Source organism: Colletotrichum fructicola, assembly GCF_000319635.2.
Source record: "Colletotrichum fructicola Nara gc5 chromosome Unknown KSG_Nara_v1_contig07, whole genome shotgun sequence".
Lineage (NCBI taxonomy): Eukaryota > Fungi > Ascomycota > Sordariomycetes > Glomerellales > Glomerellaceae > Colletotrichum > Colletotrichum fructicola.
Genome location: NW_027094057.1, coordinates 4439203 through 4459681, shown reverse-complemented (window position 1 = coordinate 4459681; position 20479 = coordinate 4439203). Strand labels below are relative to the sequence as shown.

General features: G+C 55.4%; 9 protein-coding genes across 9 annotated transcripts; 4 read left to right on the top strand and 5 right to left on the bottom strand.

Moving 5' to 3' along the window:
* Window positions 1–1875: 1875 nt before the first annotated feature.
* CGGC5_v012996 (uncharacterized protein) lies at window positions 1876–3697 on the top strand (the record flags this gene model as incomplete). Its single annotated transcript, XM_032036414.2, has 8 exons — window positions 1876–1886; window positions 1935–2000; window positions 2162–2363; window positions 2428–2532; window positions 2590–2981; window positions 3041–3105; window positions 3198–3530; window positions 3600–3697. 8 exons carry the CDS (start codon window positions 1876–1878, stop codon window positions 3695–3697), a joined length of 1272 nt encoding a protein of 423 aa, XP_031884693.2.
* A 502-nt stretch (window positions 3698–4199) lies between these two features.
* Window positions 4200–4796, top strand: speG (Spermidine N(1)-acetyltransferase; the record flags this gene model as incomplete). The annotated part of the gene is made up of 1 exon (XM_032036416.1): window positions 4200–4796. The coding sequence occupies one exon, from the start codon at window positions 4200–4202 to the stop codon at window positions 4794–4796; it is 597 nt and encodes a 198-aa protein (XP_031884669.1).
* Window positions 4797–5075: 279 nt separating this feature from the next.
* CGGC5_v012994 (uncharacterized protein) lies at window positions 5076–8687 on the bottom strand (the record flags this gene model as incomplete). Its single annotated transcript, XM_066152781.1, has 2 exons — window positions 5076–5162; window positions 5214–8687. The coding sequence occupies 2 exons, from the start codon at window positions 8685–8687 to the stop codon at window positions 5076–5078; spliced, it is 3561 nt and encodes a 1186-aa protein (XP_066007843.1).
* A 769-nt stretch (window positions 8688–9456) lies between these two features.
* On the bottom strand, window positions 9457–10544 carry patD-0 (Alcohol dehydrogenase patD; the record flags this gene model as incomplete). Its single annotated transcript, XM_032036418.1, has 2 exons — window positions 9457–10196; window positions 10259–10544. 2 exons carry the CDS (start codon window positions 10542–10544, stop codon window positions 9457–9459), a joined length of 1026 nt encoding a protein of 341 aa, XP_031884667.1.
* A 1947-nt stretch (window positions 10545–12491) lies between these two features.
* Window positions 12492–13314, top strand: CGGC5_v012992 (NADPH-dependent aldehyde reductase-like protein; the record flags this gene model as incomplete). Its single annotated transcript, XM_032036419.1, has 2 exons — window positions 12492–12854; window positions 12940–13314. The coding sequence occupies 2 exons, from the start codon at window positions 12492–12494 to the stop codon at window positions 13312–13314; spliced, it is 738 nt and encodes a 245-aa protein (XP_031884668.1).
* A 163-nt stretch (window positions 13315–13477) lies between these two features.
* On the bottom strand, window positions 13478–14831 carry CGGC5_v012991 (Vacuolar protein sorting-associated protein VTA1-like protein; the record flags this gene model as incomplete). The annotated part of the gene is made up of 4 exons (XM_032036420.1): window positions 13478–14315; window positions 14375–14502; window positions 14569–14669; window positions 14729–14831. The coding sequence occupies 4 exons, from the start codon at window positions 14829–14831 to the stop codon at window positions 13478–13480; spliced, it is 1170 nt and encodes a 389-aa protein (XP_031884442.1).
* A 963-nt stretch (window positions 14832–15794) lies between these two features.
* CGGC5_v012990 (putative protein disulfide-isomerase) lies at window positions 15795–17308 on the top strand (the record flags this gene model as incomplete). Its single annotated transcript, XM_032036421.1, has 2 exons — window positions 15795–15947; window positions 16013–17308. The coding sequence occupies 2 exons, from the start codon at window positions 15795–15797 to the stop codon at window positions 17306–17308; spliced, it is 1449 nt and encodes a 482-aa protein (XP_031884443.1).
* A 132-nt stretch (window positions 17309–17440) lies between these two features.
* SKI6 (Exosome complex component SKI6) lies at window positions 17441–18312 on the bottom strand (the record flags this gene model as incomplete). Its single annotated transcript, XM_032036422.1, has 2 exons — window positions 17441–17954; window positions 18026–18312. 2 exons carry the CDS (start codon window positions 18310–18312, stop codon window positions 17441–17443), a joined length of 801 nt encoding a protein of 266 aa, XP_031884666.1.
* A 955-nt stretch (window positions 18313–19267) lies between these two features.
* Window positions 19268–20200, bottom strand: CGGC5_v012988 (uncharacterized protein; the record flags this gene model as incomplete). Its single annotated transcript, XM_032036423.2, has 1 exon — window positions 19268–20200. One exon carries the CDS (start codon window positions 20198–20200, stop codon window positions 19268–19270), a length of 933 nt encoding a protein of 310 aa, XP_031884532.2.
* Window positions 20201–20479: the final 279 nt, after the last annotated feature.

The following is a 20479-nucleotide window of genomic DNA, read 5'->3' as shown; positions in this document are numbered from 1 at the left end:
ACCACCGCTCCAATGACGAGGATTTGGGTAATAGTCTAAGTTTCGGCACCGAATTAGAAAAGAGATTGGAGGCGGCCACGGGGGACATTCTTCGAGGCTTTGGACCCTGCACCATGTCATTTTAGAGTCAGTCAGTGCCTGTCATGAACTCATGGTGTCTCACCACTCGAGTCGACAACAAGCCACAATTCCACGGGAATTCTTCGAAGAAGCCCGAGGAAATGGTTTGGCTACGCACAAACAAGAAGAGGGCTGAAGAGCCGGAGAGTGTCAATGGCTGCAGCCTACCACACAAGACAGCCGATGGACGGCTTGGACCCGGACGGGGCCCCCAAAAACGGACGCCAATGGCACCGTAATACGAGTGGAGCGGACCGGTGAGACAATCAGTTCCTGAATCGAGAGTAGTTCATGTTCACGTTTCTTCTGACTCTCCCTCCCGTGTCCCGCGTTCCGCGTCTCCTCCCACATTGCCTTTTTCCTCCCCTTTTTTTTTTTTTTCTTTTTTTCTGCCCGGCCTCCCAACACCGTCTCATTGCCGACGTTGCCACGGTGCCTGTCACCTTGAAGACAATGTCTGTGCTAAAAGTTCTTTAGTGCACTTCCCAACATTGAACCTGCATTAGCAGCAATTTTGTTCTGACGGAGAAGCTCGCCTCCGTCCACTGGCGTGCAGCTTACCGTATTTGTAGATGGCTGCTTCGGTTTTGTGGTGAACAGGCAGATAATGTGGGCGGCGCACGTTTGACAGGCGGCTGCGGCTGGACACTTGAAGAATTAAAAGACTGGGTAACGGCGAAGCTGATCTTTTCACTAGAGGCAGTTGGAGGCGAAGTCTTCGCGTCTTTCGCAAAAAGAGAAATAAAGTGGCAACACAGTGAAAAAACGGTTCAGCGTGAACAAGACAGGCTTGCTTCCATAGGGGATGCAACTAAGACGGCGCAAAAAGGAAGCATTCGCGACGAACCCCTCAATTGATGCCGGGACCGGTCCGTTGAAGATGGCCTCTCTTTGGATGAAAGAGGATGCGAATATGCTCCTCTTCTCCGGACCCCTCTCATATGGAAGCCGTTAAGAGAAACAATTGACACGCCAAGAGCCATCACTGCATAGATGGAGCGTGCGAATGTCACCATCGCTTTTCCAGATGCGGGCGATTCATCGCCGCACTCGGCCCCCAAATCGACTCAACTCGTCGAGTCCCCTCGTCGTCCTCGTCGCAGTGGATTTGATTCCCTGTCACCAGCCTCGTGGGAAGCTGGTAAACTGTAAAGTGAGAGGCAAGAAAGGATCGGGAAAAAATGTCCTGTCTGTCTGGTGTTTGAGGAGGGGACCCATTGCGACCCTCTCGTGGGCCCGAGGGACCCAATTCTTTTCTTCCCACGCGTGGTGAGCCCCTTGGCGGAAGGGATCCCCGAGGTTCGCTTTTCGGAGCTAATGCGGGGGAAGCCATTCCAGACAATGGGCTCGTCGGACGGTAACTGAACATGGCCATTTCACCGGCCACTAAGAGCACCAGCTAAGACCGACTTGGCTGATAGTGTGTGAGGCTGGATTACCCGAGATGTGGTATGCCCCATCTGCCGACATTTGCTGACAACCGCGGCCCTGAATCTTGAATACCTACCTACACACACACACTCACACTGAGCCAAAGGCCCAAAGCCTCGAGGATGGAAAGCCGAGGGTACCTAGGTGAGAGGGGAGGGGACCCAGCCAGAAGGATTCAAGTCCCGCTTTCATCACAGCCCAACGCTGAAGATCGGTCTCCCATACAGGAAAGGCTCTGGTCGAACTCCGATGGAACCTGCCGGGGGGGGTGTACCGTGGATTCCGCCAGATGCAGGTCTGCACACACACTTGCGTGTGTGTGTGATGATCCAGGGGTGCGCACACATTCGGCCTTCCACTCACGGCATGACTGACAGGGCCAGGCCGCACACATCACACGCAGGCACGCACGGCATGTTGCGTGGGAAGTTCCACTCCCAAATTCGGGGGTGCATATCCATATCTTGAACCGGTCCCTCCATCTTCCCTTCTCGTCCGGTCCCTCATGAAATGGAGAACCTCTAGAACGAACCGTCCCATTTTGTTGCGGCTCTTCTCGGCGCCAGGTCCCTCCTTGGACACGACTCGTTCGTTCGACCGCGTTTACTAGTATCGCATCGACATCATACGACTTCAATTCTTTCGATTCGATGGCGACGGCCGAAGACAATGAGAACCGCGGCCCCGAGCTGTTCGCCGTCGGCGTCACGCTCGTCACGGCCGCCGGCATAGCGATCCTCCTCCGATGCTATGCCCGAATCTGCCTCGTCAAGAACTTTGGATTCGACGACTACTGCATGTTGGCTGCTATGGTACGGAGCCCTTCGTCCGCATCGATCTGGGTTATTGGATCAGGACTGACTGGATTGTTCTTAGGTTTTCTTCGCTCTCTTCGTTGCATGCGCACTCACAGGTATTCACTATGGAACGGGACGTCATTACTGGGTATTGGAGGCACAGGATCGGGCAGACGCAATGAAGGTAAGTTTTCTGAGGATAAGCTCATCGTCTCGAGAATTGTTTGCTAATGGCTATTAGTTCTGGTGGTTTTGCTATCTCTGGTACTGTCTGTCGATGATCTCGTCCAAAATCTCCATTGGCTGGTTCCTGCTTCGAATTACCGTCCGAAAGATCGACATCTGGATCATTTACTTTGTCATGTTCTGCACCGTCTGCACCGGCGTCGTCTTCTTCTTCGTTACTTTGCTTCAGTGCCAACCGATCTCCTTCTTCTGGGAGCAGTACACCGGCGCAACCAACGGACACTGCATCAATATGGACGTCATCATCGCCCTCACCTACCTCTACAGCGCTTTCAGCGTCATCTGCGACTTCACCTTTGCGATTCTCCCCATCATTCTGATCTGGAAGCTCAAGATGGACCGCAAGACAAAGATTGCGTTGATTCCCATCATGGCCATGGCCTGCATGTTCGTGATGCCCCTCAAATCTTCGTTTCCTGGAACTCTCCACTGACCTGTCCTTCCAGTGCCAGCGCAGCCGTTGTTGTCCGCATGCCTTTCGTCAAGGACTTCAAAAACATTGATTTCTTGTGTAAGTCCCACTTTCTTCCTCTTTCACTCGCGATCGGGGTATCCCACGATCGAATTTAAGGTTGGTCAAGGTACTGACTCGCGCTCCCGCAGATGCAACCGTAGATATTGCAATCTGGTCCACCACGGAGCAGGGTCTGGCCATCACGGCGGGCAGCCTTGCGACCCTCCGCCCGCTGTTCCGCATGGTCGGGTACCGACTCGGCTTCACCTCCATGGGCCCCTCCGCGCTGCACGACTCGGAGCGCGGCAACCCCTCCGCCCATGGCGGACACCTCAAGGACGTCAGCAACAACAGCAGCGCCAGCCGCCACCAACGGCGTGGGCCGTTTAGTCTCACCACCTTCATGGCCAAGGACGACGCCGAGGCCCACGAGCTGGGCAGCAACAGCGACCAGGGCGAGAACCAGAACAAGTTTTCCTCGGGTAAGCGCCGCGTGTGGGAGTCGCAGGGCAAGCGCGACAACGAGAGCGAGACAGAACTGACTTTTGAAGCCTCCAAGGAGTCAAGTCAAGGGGGCGACAGGGGGGCCGGCGACAACCGCGATATCGTTGTCGTGCAGACCTTCTCGTTGAGGGAAGACCGGTTGTAGACGTAAACTTACTGTACCTAATTAATGAACGTAAAATAATTCCACCAACTCATGCCGAGGAAACGGCCAAAGGGGCATAGAAAAGCAATTCAAAAGCACGCTCGTTTTATGTATCCTGGTGCAGATCTCTTGCGTGTTTGCTTGTCAAGACAGTGCGATCGATCATGTTCCGAGTGGACGCCACGAAGCTTGGTGGCAGGGCCGTGACAAGGGCTGGCTGCTGTGTAACATGCACTCGTTCGGCGTGACTCAATGGAAACATCGCAACGTTGCCTTGTCTCGGGTGTCCTGCCAGCGCAGCTTGTCTCGGCGGCCATGAGCCATACCGGCGGAGACTTTCAGTTTTTGACAAGGCATCGAGATATAAGAGATCGCTGGTTCCTTGGGGCGAGTATCAAGAGAATTTGACCAAGTCACATTCAGAAATATTCGAACAATTGCGTTGAGTCCAATCAAAAGACAGTATATGCTGCAGCAAGTATAATCACTCAGCTCTTCTACAATGGACGAAGAATTGGTGGGAAACTCCTTCAAATCGGGGAGGCTCATCTTCAGGGCTATTGAAGATGACGAGGACGACAAGAGGTGGTTTCACGATCAGATCAAAAACGACCCGGTCGGGTTCGCACTCGGAGACTCCAATGTATTACGGCCGCAGACAAGACGCCGCAGTGATTCATTGCTTCTAGAGATTCAAGGTTTCCTCCTGGGCGTCATCATCTGTCTCCCCGCCGCAGACGGAGCAGCAAGTCCTCAACCAATCGGCGTGGTTGCACTCAACGATGAGGCGGGCGACAATTACCGCCATCACCATCGCCTCGCAGTCCTCAGCATTTCCATCGCGAAGCCATACCGAAATCAGGGCTACGGCGCTGAGGCAATCAACTGGGCGGTCGACTGGGCCTTCCGAAAAGCCAACATCCACTCCATCAGTCTGGGCTGCGTCGAATACAGCGACCGCGGGAAGCATCTGTACGAGAAGCTGGGCTTCGTTCTAGAGGGCCGTTACCGCAAGTCGCATTTCCACGAGAGACAATGGTGGGACGTGCTTCTGTACTCAATGTTAGAGGACGAGTGGAAAGCATTGAGGGGACAGTAGTGGAGGAGGGGTTTCCAATGGAAGCCTGCGAGAGTCAATCAGGTCGCCCGCGTTCCATGAGGTATCACTGTCATGATCTCGTCCAAACTAAGACCATTCAGATATCTCGAATTTCAAGACATCGCCCCATCTGTTTTGTACAAGGTCATGAATGGGCTCGGAGGTTCATGACTCCCTTTTGTTCCAGCATGTCGACATATTTGTTTACCGTGCCAGTCGGTCACAGCCCAAAAGAGTTCAAGGCGCCCATTAGCCACATGAACACAATGCGGATGCGGCCTACCCACGGAACTGGCTATTTGTACCCATCTGCTGCGCCAACGCAGCCTCCAGGCGGTCCATTCGCATGGCTTGAGCTTTCGCAGACTGTTCCTGTTCAGCCATGCGACGGTTGAGTCGCTGCTCCAGCAGACTAACCCGGTTGCTCAGGGTGCTGAACTGTTGATCTAACGACGTCTTGCTTACTTCGACCAATGTCCTACAGTTGCCGATTAATGTGGTGTTGGTTTGGATAGCATCCTCCATTCTCGCCAGACGTTCTTCAACAGCAGGGCTGGTTATGCTCTGGCTTTTCAACCCGCTTTCCAACTTGGAAAGCCTGGCACTCATGCTTTTATCCATGCTGTTCCGCAATAATTCCACCCTCGCCATTACCGACGCGAGATGTTTGCCTGTTGTGGCCAGCCGGTCATCGACCTCTTCTGCAAACTCTTGCTGCCGGTATTGTATCCCTTTGAGGGTCTTCGTCGTGACTTTGGCACTTGCGTCTACACGCGAGATACGGTCATCCGCAATCTTGATTCGGGTATCAAGCTTATGGTCTCGATCAAGCTGTTCCCTCTGTTCTTTTCGTCTTGCTGCCATTGATTCAATGTCTAGTAGGCTCGCCCGATTTTTGTTGGCTTCTTCACGTTGAGTCTGCCATTCTCTTGCTTCGTCGGTAGTTTGACGACATGATTCAACTTCCTTGCGGAGTGAAGAGAGGTCTGCGGCAAATGTATCAATTTTCTCCAATGCTGTCTGGCATTGGGATGCTGTGAAAACGGTAAGATCATTGTGAGCTTTGTGGACATCACGGGAGAGGTCGCCAGATTCCCGAACAAGCTTCACCTGCTCTTGAAGCGCTCGGATGTTCTCGTCGTGCTCGACGGTCGTCCTATCAAAGTCACCAACCGCCTTTTGAAGAGCGTGGAGCTCGTCTTTGTGCTCGCCAAACGTGGCTTCAAGGGTTTTGACGTTCGCAGACTCGCTGGTAGTCTTTTCAAGGCTGTCGACGACAGTCTTGAGAGTATGGAACTGGTCCCTGTATTTGCCAAAGTCGGTTTCAAGAGACTCAACTTTGGTGTTGAATTCGTCGTTCGTTCCCTTAAGGCTGTCCACTGCGTTGGCGACTACTTGAGACTGTTCGCTTTGGTGGTCAACCTTGGCTTCGAGTGAGTCAAGCATGGCATTGAACACGTCGTTCATTTTCCTAAGGCTTTCGATTGTTTTGGTGACTGTTTGAGACTGTTCGCTCTGCCAGTCAACCTTGGCTTCGAGTGAATCAAGCGTGGCTTTGGACTCCCCGCTCGTCTTGTCAAGCATGGCAGTCGACGCTCTTAAGGAGTTTAGGATATTCATATGCTCATTCAGCTTGGTCGTCGAATTCTTGGTGAGTTGAGCAACGGTCTCCTCCATGGAGACTAGTCTTCCTAGATTCCCGTCGACTTTGGAACTTAGAATCGTGAAAGCCGCACTGTGAACACTAGTTTTGCCCAACTGGCTTGTCATCTCTTCTGATTTTGCAAGTCTCAGTTTGAGAGTGTCAAGCTCAGCCCGATAATTCCCAATGGTCGTTTGTAGGTGACTGGCTTTTGCCTCAAGCTCTTGCAGTGACTGCGTCATGTTTTCGTCCGCCCCCGCCTTGCCTTGGAGAGATTGCCGCAACGTCTCCTGAGCGTGAGCAACAATCTTGTTGTGATGATTGTCGAGCTGCCTGTGGTAGTCGTCCAGCCGCTTATGATGGTTGTCCAGTTGGCATTTTTGATCGTCAATCTGCTTCTGGTGGCTGCCAAGCTGATGCGACTGATCGCTAGATTTCCTCTCAAGACCATCTACCCTTTGCTCGACAGATTGAAGAGCCTCGCTTTGCTTACCAGCGTCTTCTTGGAGTGATTGCAGTGCCTCTGCATGAGCATTGGCCTTTGAGGGGCCCGGCATTATCGCCTGCTCGCCGACATTGCCGTGGGACTGAGGCGATTTGAGCTTCTTCTCGTGCTCGCTAACCTTTGTCTTGAGGAAACTCAGAGCTGTTTCTTGCTTGCCCATTTTGGCTTCGAGTGAACAAAACTTGTCCTTGTGGTGGTCCGACTTTGCTTCAAGAATGCCGAGTTGTTTTTCGTGGGCGTTGGTCCTTATTTCGAAGGAGGACAGAGAGCCCCAATACTGGCTGGTACGCGTCTCAAGACTGCCCACTCTCTGTTCACTTTTGCTGGACTTTGATTCCAGAGAAGCAAGCCTGGCTCGATGATCGTTTGTTTTCGTATTGAGTTCTAGAAGTTGGACTCCGTGTTCGCCGGCCCTTGACGCATGAGAATGAAGCATACCAGCATGTTCTCCGGCCTTTTCTTCGAGATACTGAAGCGTATCTCTGTGCTCGCCGGCACGTTCGTTGAGAGAATCCAGTCGATCTTCATGCCTAGTTCTTAGCTCCTTAAGCGCATCACTGCGCTCTCCAGCACGTTCCTCGAGAGAATTAAGTCGGCCCTCGTGACTGGTTCTAAGCTCTTCAAGCTTATCTTTGTGCTCACTAGCACGCTGGTTGAGAGAATCAAGTCGATCCTCATGCCTTGTTCCAAGGTCTTGAATATCACTCGTGGCCTTTTCAATCATGGCGACCAATTGATGTGATGTGCGCTTCTCAGTGGGTCCAGATACAGGTTCGGAATGAGTTGCGTCCGCTTCCACGTTATCAAGAGCTGGACTAGGTGCTCTCGCCCATGGAGAGGGTAGATCGTCCTCTATGCAACGGCGCTTGGTGGGAGTTGGATCGAGCTCGCCGGGTTGGGGCTTGCGCTTCTGGGCAGGGTTTCCCTCGGACTCGATGAGCTCGTCGACGGTGACTTCCATGGCGTTTGGTGTCAAAGGCCTAGAAGGAGGAGAGGGCGGGGGTTGGGGGTCGTTATTTCTGGGAGGAGGGGCCATGGATGTTCGGGTAGACGACTGGTCACGGTCATAGCCAGTGCTCTGAGAGCGAGAGCGCAAGCCTTCGCCTTTGATTCTGAAGGGAGCAGGGGTGCCTCGATCTTCAGGAAAGCGACCAAGAGTAGGGGGGTCGTCAGGGTCGATGAGGAGAGAGTAGTCGCCGTGTTGGAGGAAGCGGTCCCAATCAGCATAAAGCCTCTCCCATTCGGCGGTGATGTCGTCTCTCCTGGGCCATCTGGGCAGGGGAAGGTCGCCGCCGCGGGTGACCCAGGCGTCAATGAGGTCGGTCAAGAGATCCTCATGGCGCCTTTGGATGTGGCGGTTGTTGAGGTATGCGTCGCGACGGTCAGCGTACAGTTTGACGATGAACTTGGTGTCGGAAACATTGGATCCAATTCCCCAGTTGAGGCGGACGAATTTCCAGAAGTTGTCATGGTCGAAGGAGAGATGCTGTGCCATGAGCAGGAGGCGGAAGAGGACGACGAGATTGATCCAGATGGTGCGTTTGCGATAGTGGAAATCCTTGGTTTCGTCAGCGCCTTTTGGGGGCTTGTCATACTTGCCGCCCAGGCGCCTCGCGTGGATAGGATTGAGAAACAGAGCTTTGGACTTGAGGGGATCATCGGGCCAGGGGAGGACTGCCAGGGATACGCCGCTGATGAACCATATGTCCTGGGGGGTCCTCTGGTGGTAGTCTCGTTTTACCATTTCAACGGTGCAGCCGGAGGCTCTCCAGCTCCAGCTCCAGCTCCAGCGCGGGTGGCGTGGGATGAAGTCACGACTGGGTCGTGGTGGCGGTTGTCGTTTTGAGATTCATAGAATGAGATGTGAGAAGGGCCAAATGGATGTGTGGAGGGACGGAGAGGATGGCCCGATTCGACGTGGTGGTGGTGGAGGAGGTGTGTAGGGTGTATGGTGTGTGGTGTGGATGAGAGTGGGAGTGAGACATTGGAGGTGTTGGGGCAGCTGGTGTCGCGGTCGCGGAGGTGGATGAAATTCTTCACCTATCGGCAGGGGTCGCGGTTACGGTCGCAGCACCCGATAGCACCTGGGGACAATCAAATCAGCCCGGCCCACGCGTCGCTGTCGCTGTGCCGCTCCACGTCCAGTACCATATCGACCACATTGCTGCCCAAGCTTCACCTGATAACCGAAGACGGGAAGCTTCACAATGACAAGGGCAGCACCTCCCCTAAAATCCATCTTAACTCATCCATCATACCTTAGGTAGGTACGGAGGAGGCCCGTAGGTAGCTCCTTCCATCGGCGCATGTCCCGGTCTCCGGCCCCGCCGTTCATCCAATTTTCTTTATTCCCCGTCTCTTCATATGTCACGGTTCCCTCGAGACACATTCTTCAACACACACACACACACATGCGTTCGCTGTCATTGTTACACCGAACACGGGAAGCTGCAAACCGTTTGCAAACAACGACAACAGCCGGAATAATTACACACTAGTTACAAAGTGCCCGCCTACTCCATCACCAGCACACTCCGGAAACGCACCGTGTTCGAAATCATGTGCTCCGACGCCTTCCGCGCCTCCGTCAGAGGAAACTTCTCGACCATGCACTTGACCCCGTGTGTCGCCGCAAAGTCGAGCGCCGCCTCCGTGTCAATCTGATGTCCGCTCGGCCACCCGCCCACCGACTTGCCGCCGATAATGAGGTCCACCGAGTCCACCTCCAGCTTCCCGACCGGCGCCAGCACTAGCAGCTTGCCCCCGGGCATGAGTCCGCCAGTGAGGGGCGAGATGGCCTTGGCGTGAGGCGCCGTCGCCACGATCAACGCAGCACCCCCGAGCTCCTGCAGCCTCTTGACTGGATCCTCCGCGCTGGTGTCGATGTATTCGTGCGCACCCAGCTTCGTCGCAAACTCCTTCTTGGACGAACCCGAGCTGAGGACTGCCACCTTGTATCCCATCTTATTGGCGTACTGCACCCCGAGGTGGCCCAGCCCGCCGAGACCCTGGATCACCACGAGGCTGCCGTGCTCGATGCCCTGTTTGCGGATGCTGTTGAACACCGTCACACCAGCGCAGAGGAGCGGCGCCGAGTCCGCTGGGTCCATGTTCTTCGGCACCCGCACAACGGCTTCCGCCCGGAGAAGCACATACTCGGCGTATCCGCCATCCATCGAGACGCCGTTGACCGCCGTGTTTTGGCATGTCTGGAAGAAACCCTTTTGGCATTGGGTACATGTTCCATCATGACCTGTTGTAGCAGTCAAATGTTAGCAGATGTCTTCGCTACTTATCCCATGGGAAAGGTCTTACCTCCGTGCCAGGCACCTCCGACCCGCTCTCCGCCCTGGAATCTTGATACGCCATCCCCAACTGCCACCACATCGCCGATAATCTCATGGCCGGGCACTCGAGGGAACAAGCCGTCACCAAAGCCTCCCTCCTGAACAACCACGTCAGAGTGGCAGACGCCGCAGGCCAGCACCTTGACAAGGACCTGGCCGGGGCCGGGCTTCTTCAGCTCCTGGTCGACAATCTCAAGCGGTGCGCGCACCGACTTGATCACGGCCGCCTTGTACGTCTTCGGAAGTGAGGCCATGTTGGGTGCAGTTGGTGAAGTATGTGATATGAATGATTAGGTGTTGCAGTTGAAAACTCAAGATCAAAGTGAGGGTTTGATTCGGTAGTTAGTTTGACAGTCTCTCGAGGATAGGCCGGACTAGATTGTCTTTATATACCAGAGCACCAGTCCACGAAAGGGCACCTGGCTCTATCGGTCACCACGTAGACAGAGACTAACTCCAGCTCCGATTTACTAATACCCCTCATCTCAACACCATCAGACAGTCAACGACAAGGATCTTTGGCGCCTCCACAGGTAACGGAGACTCCGGCTGGACATGGGGTGCGAGCATATTTTGCCATATTCGTCTGGGACCTACATTTACGCGGTACCTTATCGGGAAGATCTAGATCTCGGCGTCTCTTGATAGGCCAGCTGCTTATGAATCTTGCTCACGAACTGTCAGTCTAGCGCATGGAGCCGAGAAGGATGACTTCAAATGAGCTTTTTTTTGACTGGTTGATCGGATATCAGGTCAATATCTTTTTGGAATCTCATAGCTTGAAGTGACGTCTGGTCTTCAGTTGCGGCCCCGTCCCGTACACTGAACCCCGGCGCTGCTCCACCTCCGCCGTGTGCTCCGTGGGCACCGTGGGCTCCATGGTCTCCGGGAACAGACTAAGTGTCAAAACCGCATTAGTACGCGTGAGGTTTTGCTGTCCAACGCTTGGCATCGTCTCCAGATGTTCTGCAAGAGCGTTGTAATTCCGCGCCTACTCATGCATCTCCTCTCCTAACCCCGATGGCAGCTAGGGATCGCAGCTTGACGAGTGATGCAAGGTCCTTAGTAGGTAGCGGTGACAATCGCCAAGTCTCTAAATAAGTGAGGGGTGGCTTTGGTCGTCGAGAGTCCAGAGCTTCGGATGACATCAACAAGACCGAATTTCTTCATCACCCCTCCTGACAGCCTCAAATGAAGGTCCTAACGCGGACGGAATAACTCAGATCAAGCGTAACTCCAGCACGCCAACTGAAGCTAATACCCGGGTTACAGCCTTGCTGCAACCATGTCGTCCGGCACCAAGACAAGTCATTGTCAAATCCACAACGCCGTCAGGCCAGGATGTACAAGCACGCTGATCATATCCGTGGCGGAAGGGATCTCCCGGCTCGGGAATCGAGGCGTTCAGATCGCGCCTCATATCCTCCTTAATCCCGCCCGCCAATCACATATTGATCCCTCTTCGGGCTTACAGCTCACCTTTCTCCAAACCCGACAGTGACGGAACAGAGCCGTGGGAGCTTGGATCAGCCCCAGAAGTCCCATTTACTGATTCAAACCAGGTATGGTACGTCATGAACATCAAACCGCCAGCCCTATCGGACCAAAGTCCATCCCATTTGAGCTGATCCAAGCTCCGTCTTCCACAGCACTGAGATATGACGCTTCACCATCAAACTAGCTCGCGGCTCGGTCTCAACAAAGGTCCAATCCGGCAATTCCTAATCCCCGTCCGAGACATGGCTAATCGACACAAACAGCGGGGTTATCCGCCCTGCTACGCCCGCCGAGCCCCTCCAAAGTGACCCAGAAACCATGCTCTTGTATCTCCCACGCAAGCTCGGCCTTTCGCGCGTTGGAACAAGCCTTTTACTAGCGAAGGCATGCAGCGCGTGCATAGCTCCAAATCCACATGTTCGGAAGCAGATCAGCGCTGCTTCACTGAGGTGCCATTCCTTTCTCCGACAATGGAGCTTTGTTCGTTCCTTCGACGTGGACGCGATTGGGATGACTCGCCCCTCGCGCTTGCGAGCGCCTCTGCAAGCAGCGTCCATTCCATATAAGACCCCAGAGATCCTGCCAAGCTCTCGTGATGAATCCTGTTCCATAGACTTAAACGACAACCCCGACCTGGTAATCCATCGTGCCCAGAACACACGACACCTCTCAGCAAATCCACCAAAACGATCCATTAGCTCAACATGTCGCTCCAAGACAAGGTCATCGTCATCACCGGCGGCTCCAAGGGCATCGGCCGCGCCATCGCCCTGTCGGCCGCCGCGCAGGGCGCCAAGGTCGTCGTCAACTACAGCAGCGACTCCTCCGCCGCCGACGAGGTCGTCTCCAAGATTGGCAGCGACCGCGCCATTGCCGTCAAGGCCGACAACTCCAAGACGCCCGAGCTGCAGAAGCTCGTCGACGCCACCGTCGACAAGTTTGGCCGCATCGACGTGCTCATCCCCAATGCGGCGCTGATGCAAATGCGCACCGTCGAGAACACCACCGAGGAGGATTTCGACATCATGTTCAACACCAACGTCAAGGGTCCTTATTTCCTTGTTCAAGTACGACTTTCATTTCCTCGTCTCTGATGTTAGGGGTTTTGCGCATCAAATACATCAAAGGCCCGCTGTGACTAACATGTCCTAGAAAGCGCTTCCCCACATGTCCGAAGGAGGCCGTATCATCCTCCTTTCAACGACAGTCCTCGCATCTAGCAGTCTACCTCCCAACTACCTCCTCTACGCTTCTACGAAAGGCAGCATCGAGCAGATGACCAAGTACATGGCCAAGGACCTCGCCACAAAGGGCATCACCATCAACGCCATTGCCCCTGGTCCCACCGGTACAGACCTCTTCTACAAGGACAAGACGCCAGAGATGGTGCAGCGGGTCACAAGCATGAGCCCCTTCGGCAGGATCGGCACACCAGAGGAGATTGCAGACGTCGCCATCTTCCTTTCTGGAAAGGGTTCATCATGGGTTACAGGACAGGTTATTCGTGTCAATGGCGGAACGGCCTAAGGTTGAGACTTGGAAAGTGTATGCTACGCATTCAGTGCTGGTGAAAGTATAGAAAGATTCCCATTGACGCCTGGCCTTGATTCTCCAAAGCCTGTTTGATTCCATCGCAATCCCATGTCATCGTTGTCGTCTCCCTTGCATCATGCATGTGGCTCTAGCTTTATTACTGCGCTCCCAGGGCCGCGAGCGCATTGCGAAGCTCCTTAACAGCCGTCGGGACGTCTTCAAAGTTGAGCGCGGAGATGGCCCACTTTGCATGCTTCTGTGCCTTGGGTAGATCCAGATCATCCATTGGCCCGTTGTTGGGAGTCCAAGAGTTGTTCGAGATGGGCACGACGGGCGCCTTGGGCTGCTGCGGAACGGACGCCGGGGGCTTGAACTGTGGAGCGGCAGGTGGAGGTGTCGGCTTTGGTATTTGCGGTGGCTGCCACGGAGAGGCGGGGTTGGCAGGGCTAAAGGAGGGCGCGGCGGAACCGGCAAACGGCGACGGGGCCGAGGGGGCGTTTGCTGCCGCAGCATCGTTCGCACCAGTTTGGCTCAGAGGCGATGGAGGGAACTGTTCGGGAGGGTCAAAGTAGCCCTGATACTGCGGCACCGAGGGGTTCGCATCGTTTCCTGAGGGAACGGAAGGCAGGTCAAGCACGCTTGACTGCGCGGGCTCGGGCTCGCTCGGTTCTTGTGGCGGGGCCGGAGCCGAGGGGGCTGCCGCCTGTCTGTAGAACTCGGTTTCCGGGTCGTCCTCGACGGTGGGAGCTGGCGGTGGCGACGCCAGTCCCATGACCTCAGGATCGTTGGGGTCCAAAGAGGGAAGAGCTTCTTCGGGTTCTGGTTCTTTGGGGTTCGATTCGTTGGGATCCTTTCCCTCCTTGATGGCCTTCAATATGCGAGCAGCGTTCCACTTTGCGTATTTGACCTTCTTCTGTGTCTCGTCGTCGATTTGTCCCCAGATGTTTCCTAGCAGGAAGAATGTCGCAGCGGCATCATAGGTATCGGCGGTTTTCCTGATTAGACACATCCGTTAAAGTCTGTTGGGGAATGGGACTTGCCAGAGACAGCATACCTGGTAACTTTGTTCGCGCGCATAACCTTCTCTGCGCGATCGAATGTCTCCTGGGCAAACTGCTCCACATAAGCCTGTCCGACGGTATCGTCCGTGATGGCTTCCTCTGCAGCATTTTCGGTTTTCGTCTATTACCGTACCGCGTGTTAAGGTATGAATCTCGAGTATGTCTCATTCCAAGATAAACTGCTTACCCTCTCAAGACGGTCCATCAAGTTGGTGGTGTAGGCCAGACTCTCGTCGTCGACATTGTGCAATTGCTTGGCCAGGATCTGGTTGATAACCCAGTATTCGCCTAGATGCGCTGTCAGCCTCGGTGGTCGGGGAAGGTGCGGCGGACTCCATGACACGCACACCAGTAGGTAACTGCGGGCTTGAAGTCGCGCAGCTGGTTTGCGCGATTGATGAATCTCGTGATGTCGGCCTGTCGCAGGCTATCGGGGATTGGGTCGGCCATGGTGGGCTGGCAGGGCGGGTTGTGGCGGGCAAGCCTAGAAGTTCAGGGCTTGCAACGGACGCGGTGAGAGTTGAAGATGCGTCGGATGTGTCGAGCGGGAAGAAATCGACGGGATTTCGGGGGCAGGACGCTCACGGGCCGGACATGCGACGAGGGGTGCAACGCCGAGATGTTGGAGACATGTTCTTGGACCTCGTGCTGCATATCGCTGAGCGTTCAGTGGCCCCACTGTACGTACATGGCATCACTGGCGGGGAGAGGTAGTCACAGGGTGCAGAGAGATAGGTACTTACATCAGCCCATGTATCTTCCTCCTTGCTTGTTGCCTGCGGTGGAGGGAAGGTACTGGAAGCTACAGGGTACACTACCTAGGGTCCCCGCGCCACACCGTTCAGCTGGTCAAGCCTCAATACGTACTGACTTCCTGGATAGAGATGTGGCTCAAGCTCCAACAGCTCGTGTGGGGTCGTGGCTTGCTCTCCTCCCTCAATGCACAATGCACGGTGCACTGCATAGCAGTCAATGGCTGCCTGTCATTGACTGGAAATTTCCACGGTTCCATTCACGGTCGAATTGAGCCTGGCAATCGGACCAGGCCATGCGCCTAGGTGAGGGGTTCGCGTCTCACAGTTCCACGCTGGCCTCTTTCCCAAATTGAAAAAGATGCCAACTTGACACCTTTTTTCTTTTTCTTTTTACCTGCTTGCTTCCCTTCTTCGTCCCAAGGTTCCCCAATCCCTACGGGTCTTTAAATGCAGACGACGTTCTCTTGAGAGCTGCCCTTCCGGCCAAACCTGAACCTAGTTCCAAGCTCTAACACACAATTCCTCCCACGGCTCTTGTCCAAATCTCTCTTTCCCACCTCCTCCTCTCTTACACCACAACCAACTAAAATCTTCCTGGCGTCACATCCCTTCAGACCCCCCACTCAGGTCGCTCCTCAACTCGACCTTATCCACCGCGATGCATCACCCCACACTGCTCGCCGCCGCCGGCGTTGCCGTGCTGTCAGCCCTGCCCGGAGTCAATGCCGGCATGTACACCAAGAGCTCGCCCGTCCTGCAGCTCGACGCCCGCAGCTACGACAAGCTGATTGCAAACTCCAACTACACCTCGGTATGCGCCGCCACCCCCGCTGGCCAACCTCCAGCCTGCGTTCGCTGACTTACACACCCAACCAGATCGTCGAGTTCTACGCTCCCTGGTGCGGACACTGCCAGAACCTCAAGCCCGCCTACGAAAAGGCCGCCAAGAACCTCAACGGTCTCGCAAAGGTCGCCGCCATCGACTGCGACGATGATGCCAACAAGCCCTTCTGCGGCGGCATGGGCGTCCAGGGTTTTCCGACTCTCAAGATCGTGAGACCCGGCAAGAAGCCCGGCAAGCCCATCGTCGAGGACTACCAGGGCCCCCGTACCGCCACCGGCATCGTCGAGGCTGTCGTTGATAAGATCACCAACCACGTCAAGCGCGTCACCGACAAGGATCTCGACTCCTTCCTCGAGGGCGACAAGCCCAAGGCCATTCTATTCACCGAAAAGGGAACCACCAGCGCCCTCTTGCGCAGCGTCGCCATTGACTTCCTCGACGCCGTCAAGGTTGGCCAGGTCCGCAGCAAGGAGTCTGCTGCCGTCGAAAAGTTTGGAGTCAAGTCTTTCCCTACTCTGGTTCTCCTGCCTGGCGGCGACAAGGAACCCATTACCTACGACGGAGAGATGAAGAAGGACGTTCTCGTCAAGTTTATTTCTCAGGTCGCCGAGCCTAACCCCGACCCTGCGCCCGCCAAGGACAAGAAGAAGGCTGAGAAGAAGACGGAAAAGAAGGAGGAGAAGAAGGCCGACAAGAAGGCCGACAAAAAATCCTCCGCCAAGCCCGCCGCTGCCGAAGAGGCATCCCCCGAGCCCGAGACGCCTACCGAGACCCCCGCTACCCAGGAGACTCCCGCTGCTCCTGCCACTCCCGCTATTCCCGTCATCGCCACCCCGGAGACTCTCCAGAAAGAGTGCCTCAGCCCCAAGTCCCACACCTGCATCCTCGCCTTCGTCCCCACCAAGGAGAACGAGAAGGCCCAGAAGGCTCTCAGCAGCCTTGCTGAGCTCGCCCACAAGTACGCCAAGGGCCAGCGCAAGATCTTCCCCTTCTTCTCCGTTCCCGAGGAGAACACCGCCGGCGCCTCCGTTGTTAAGGGTCTGTCCCTCAAGGGCGATGTCGAAATTGTTGCTCTGAACGCTCGCCGCAACTGGTGGAGACACTACGAGGGTGACTTCGACCTCGTAAGCGTCGAGAACTGGGTTGACGCTATCCGCCTGGGTGAGGGTGCCAAGAAGAAGCTTCCTGAGGGCGTGGTAGTCGAGGAGGTCGAGACCCCCAAGGAGAGCACCGAGTCTACTGCGGCCACTGAGCCCACCCCCGAGCCGGAAACTGAGGCTCCCAAGGAGGCGGCGTCTGAGACCCCTGCTGCGCACGACGAGTTGTAAACAAGAAAAAGGCCTGCATGATGTTCTGTACGCATGATTAGCTGGAGTTGTACCATAGCAATCAGTAGGGAATCTGACCGTTGATAATATTATACTTTCCACCGTCGTAATGCATCATCCGCTGCAATAATCCTATGACTCCATCTCCAGATCCAGACCAGTTCCCTTCTCCGCCGCACCCTCTTGCACCATCTGCCTGCCCTTCTCCTTTACTACCCTGTCCATGAACTGCCGCACCTGCTTGCATCCGTCTACGCCAACTGCCAGCATGCCCTCCAGGCGGCTGACCTGCACGCGACTCTCGCAGACCAGGACGGCGACGCGGTCCGTCAGACCAAGTGTTCCCACCGTCAGGTACGGCAACTCCTGCTCCTCCTGCGTGTTCAAATCCAGCAGAGGGTCGGCGCCATCGTCGGCAGCGGCATATGTTGATGTCGAGCCCGCAGTGCATGCGGCAATGTAGTCGGTCATGGGAATACCCGCGTCAATCAGGGCGAGAGTCGAGGCATTGAGCAGCGTAGCCAGCAGAGAGCCATCCTGCGATAGGACGTGCAGCGAGATGGAGATGCTGCTGTGGGGGAAGAGATGGGTGTGGAGGTTCGCGGCGACAGCCTTGGCGATGGCAGCCTCAAGTTCTTGGTTGCGCCTGCAAAGACGGAGAACAGTCAGTCAGTTATTGCCCTCATCGACGCATCTCGGGTTCACGTTGGCACCCACTTGTCATTGCGACCGCGCTTCCTGCGGTCGACTGAGCTGAAGCCGGCAACTACAATGTTGACGTTGACGGCAGCGTCCTTTGTCTGACCACCCGCGCCTCCGCGTCGCTGGGGTTCGCTCGGTCCCGTCACGACGCACATGACCTTGGTGTGTCCCATCTCGAGGTAGCTGGAGCCATCTGCGGCCTCCTGGGTGCGGATCTGGGCGTGCAGGCGTCGGAGCTCGTTCCAGCGGCGGCCGTCCACGCGCAGTAGCGCCATGGAATATGTTGATGTGTCGAGAGGCATCGTCGTCTGTTGTTGCTATCGTCAATTCCGGGGGAAAAGGAAGATTGCTGCGAATTGGTGTGCTGGGAAATGCGAGAACGGATGATGTCGCGCGCAGACCGAACCAAAATTTTGGGAAGCGTCAATCCACCATGGCACTTGCCGCCTGCGAAAGCAAGCACCAAGTGGGATGGTGAGGTGGGGCCGCACGGCGTCGGTGTCGGTGCCCCGTCCTCCGCGATGCACGGGCCATTGAACCCTTGGGGCTCTGAGCCCAGCTCTCAAGGAAAGTCAAGAATCAAGATTCAAGACAGGCCCGCACTGTCCCTTCCCCAGATCGCGGGGAAGCTGCCTTACCCTGCCCTCCATCAACTGCAAGCCGAGAGCTACAAGAAACAGGAAAGGTCTTGAAACTAAAGCCCGAGTCCAGCATGGATGGTGCAAGTTGACGTGCAGGCCACACGACACCTCGTCCGACCAGCAACCCATTGGCGGGATCCGAAAACGCGGGGTAGCGAGAGTTAATGCTGCACCTAATATCCGGAACGCTTCTGACGGGATGGTCCATCGAGGGATTCAGCAGACCACGAGACCCAAGCCGCAGGGTGGTCTGACAGGAGGAACATGTTGCGCGGGCATTGTCTGTGTCGCCTGAGTACGATCCCGTCCCCTTTGCGGGTAGATTTACAGGCGATCACCGCTCACGTACATCTCGTCACATCGGCAGATCAGGTACACCCGCTGTTAGTGATAAATCATGTTTCTCGTTCCTCGTCATGCTACAATAACATACAATCTCGTCGCAAGAGAAGAATGCGGTCGGCCGCTGTGGCCGCCGTTATGATCCAGTTCAAACCCAGTGCTTGCATTCCAGCCTGTCCCGTGCCGTACCGAATCCGTAAAGCCAATCCCAGAGTTGCGAGTGAATAGGAAATGAGAATTTCAGAGTGCGTGAGATGGACTTTCACCATCGTCATTACGCCATGACCAAGACGCCTACGCTGGACGTATTGAACTCGGTAGGCGGCGGCACCAGAACGAGGTTGCTGCTGGGCTGAGGCTCGTCGTCAGGCCCATCGGTCCATCCTCGGTCGGGGCCCCAGCGAATCTTGCGGTTATTCGCCGCAGTTATTTCGAGGAGCCCTTTCATCATTGCACCCGACTTCTTAACACTTGGCCACGCGTCAAAAGTGACCGTGTCAAGCCAGGGCATCTCGTTCATGACCTCTGTAAGAAGAGATCGACAAAAGCCTTCGTAAAAGCCGTCTGAACGGCGGAATCCGTTGAAGATACCGTCGCTGGGGTCGCATTCGACCATGACCAGGAGTCGACGGACGTTGACGCATTGCTGGAGCCCTAAAGCTGGAGTGACTATCCATCCTCGTGGCGGCTTGCTCCAGCCGGGACCGAGTCGCAGCTCCAGCGAGGTGATGTGGGATCGTGAGGCTGGCTTCATGCGGGCCAGCAGCGGCTTCTTGGTCTTGAAATACTTGCCCGGGTGAGTGGGAAAGATCCGGAACGAGCGGCTGCTGTAGAAGTAGTGGGAAACTTCTTGGTATATGGTACGGCAAACCCTTTGAATGCCGAGCTTTTTGTGGTATTTCTTGTAGTTGTCCGGGTCAAGATCAATGACCTTGCCGTCGCCCTCGAAGTAGTAGTCGTACACCTTAAGGCGAAGTTCGGACGGCAGTGACATGAAGGGGAAGGGCTTCGCCTTCCGTCTGGCCTTCTTCTGCTCAAGAGAGAGCGCGCTCATGGGCAAGTTGTTCACCTCGCTGTCCCAGTCCGCTTCGGAGGCGTACGTCGAAGGGTAGGCGGAACTCAGTGGTGTCGTAAGAGTAGACGAGATGGGCGTGGGGTCATGCGACGGACCCAAAGCCCGGGAGACCTTGACACGGCGAACCATCATGGCGGATTGCTGTTGTCGTTCGAAGGATCAATGGCAGATTTGGAACAAAATATCGGTAGCCCGGAATATCTTAGGGCGAGTCGTGGAATCGGTCGTCGATAAGGAGGACGGGAGTGGCGGGGTGGCGGGGTCTTTGTCGCGCAAGGGTATCTAGCGGCAGTATGTGCAGAGATTTCAATAGCGATGAGGTGCAATGTTTAGGCGAAGCAGGTCAAGAGGCAGTCTGGAAGGACGCGAAGAATCACAGAGGGTGGTCCCATTGTGATCGTGGCATCGAAC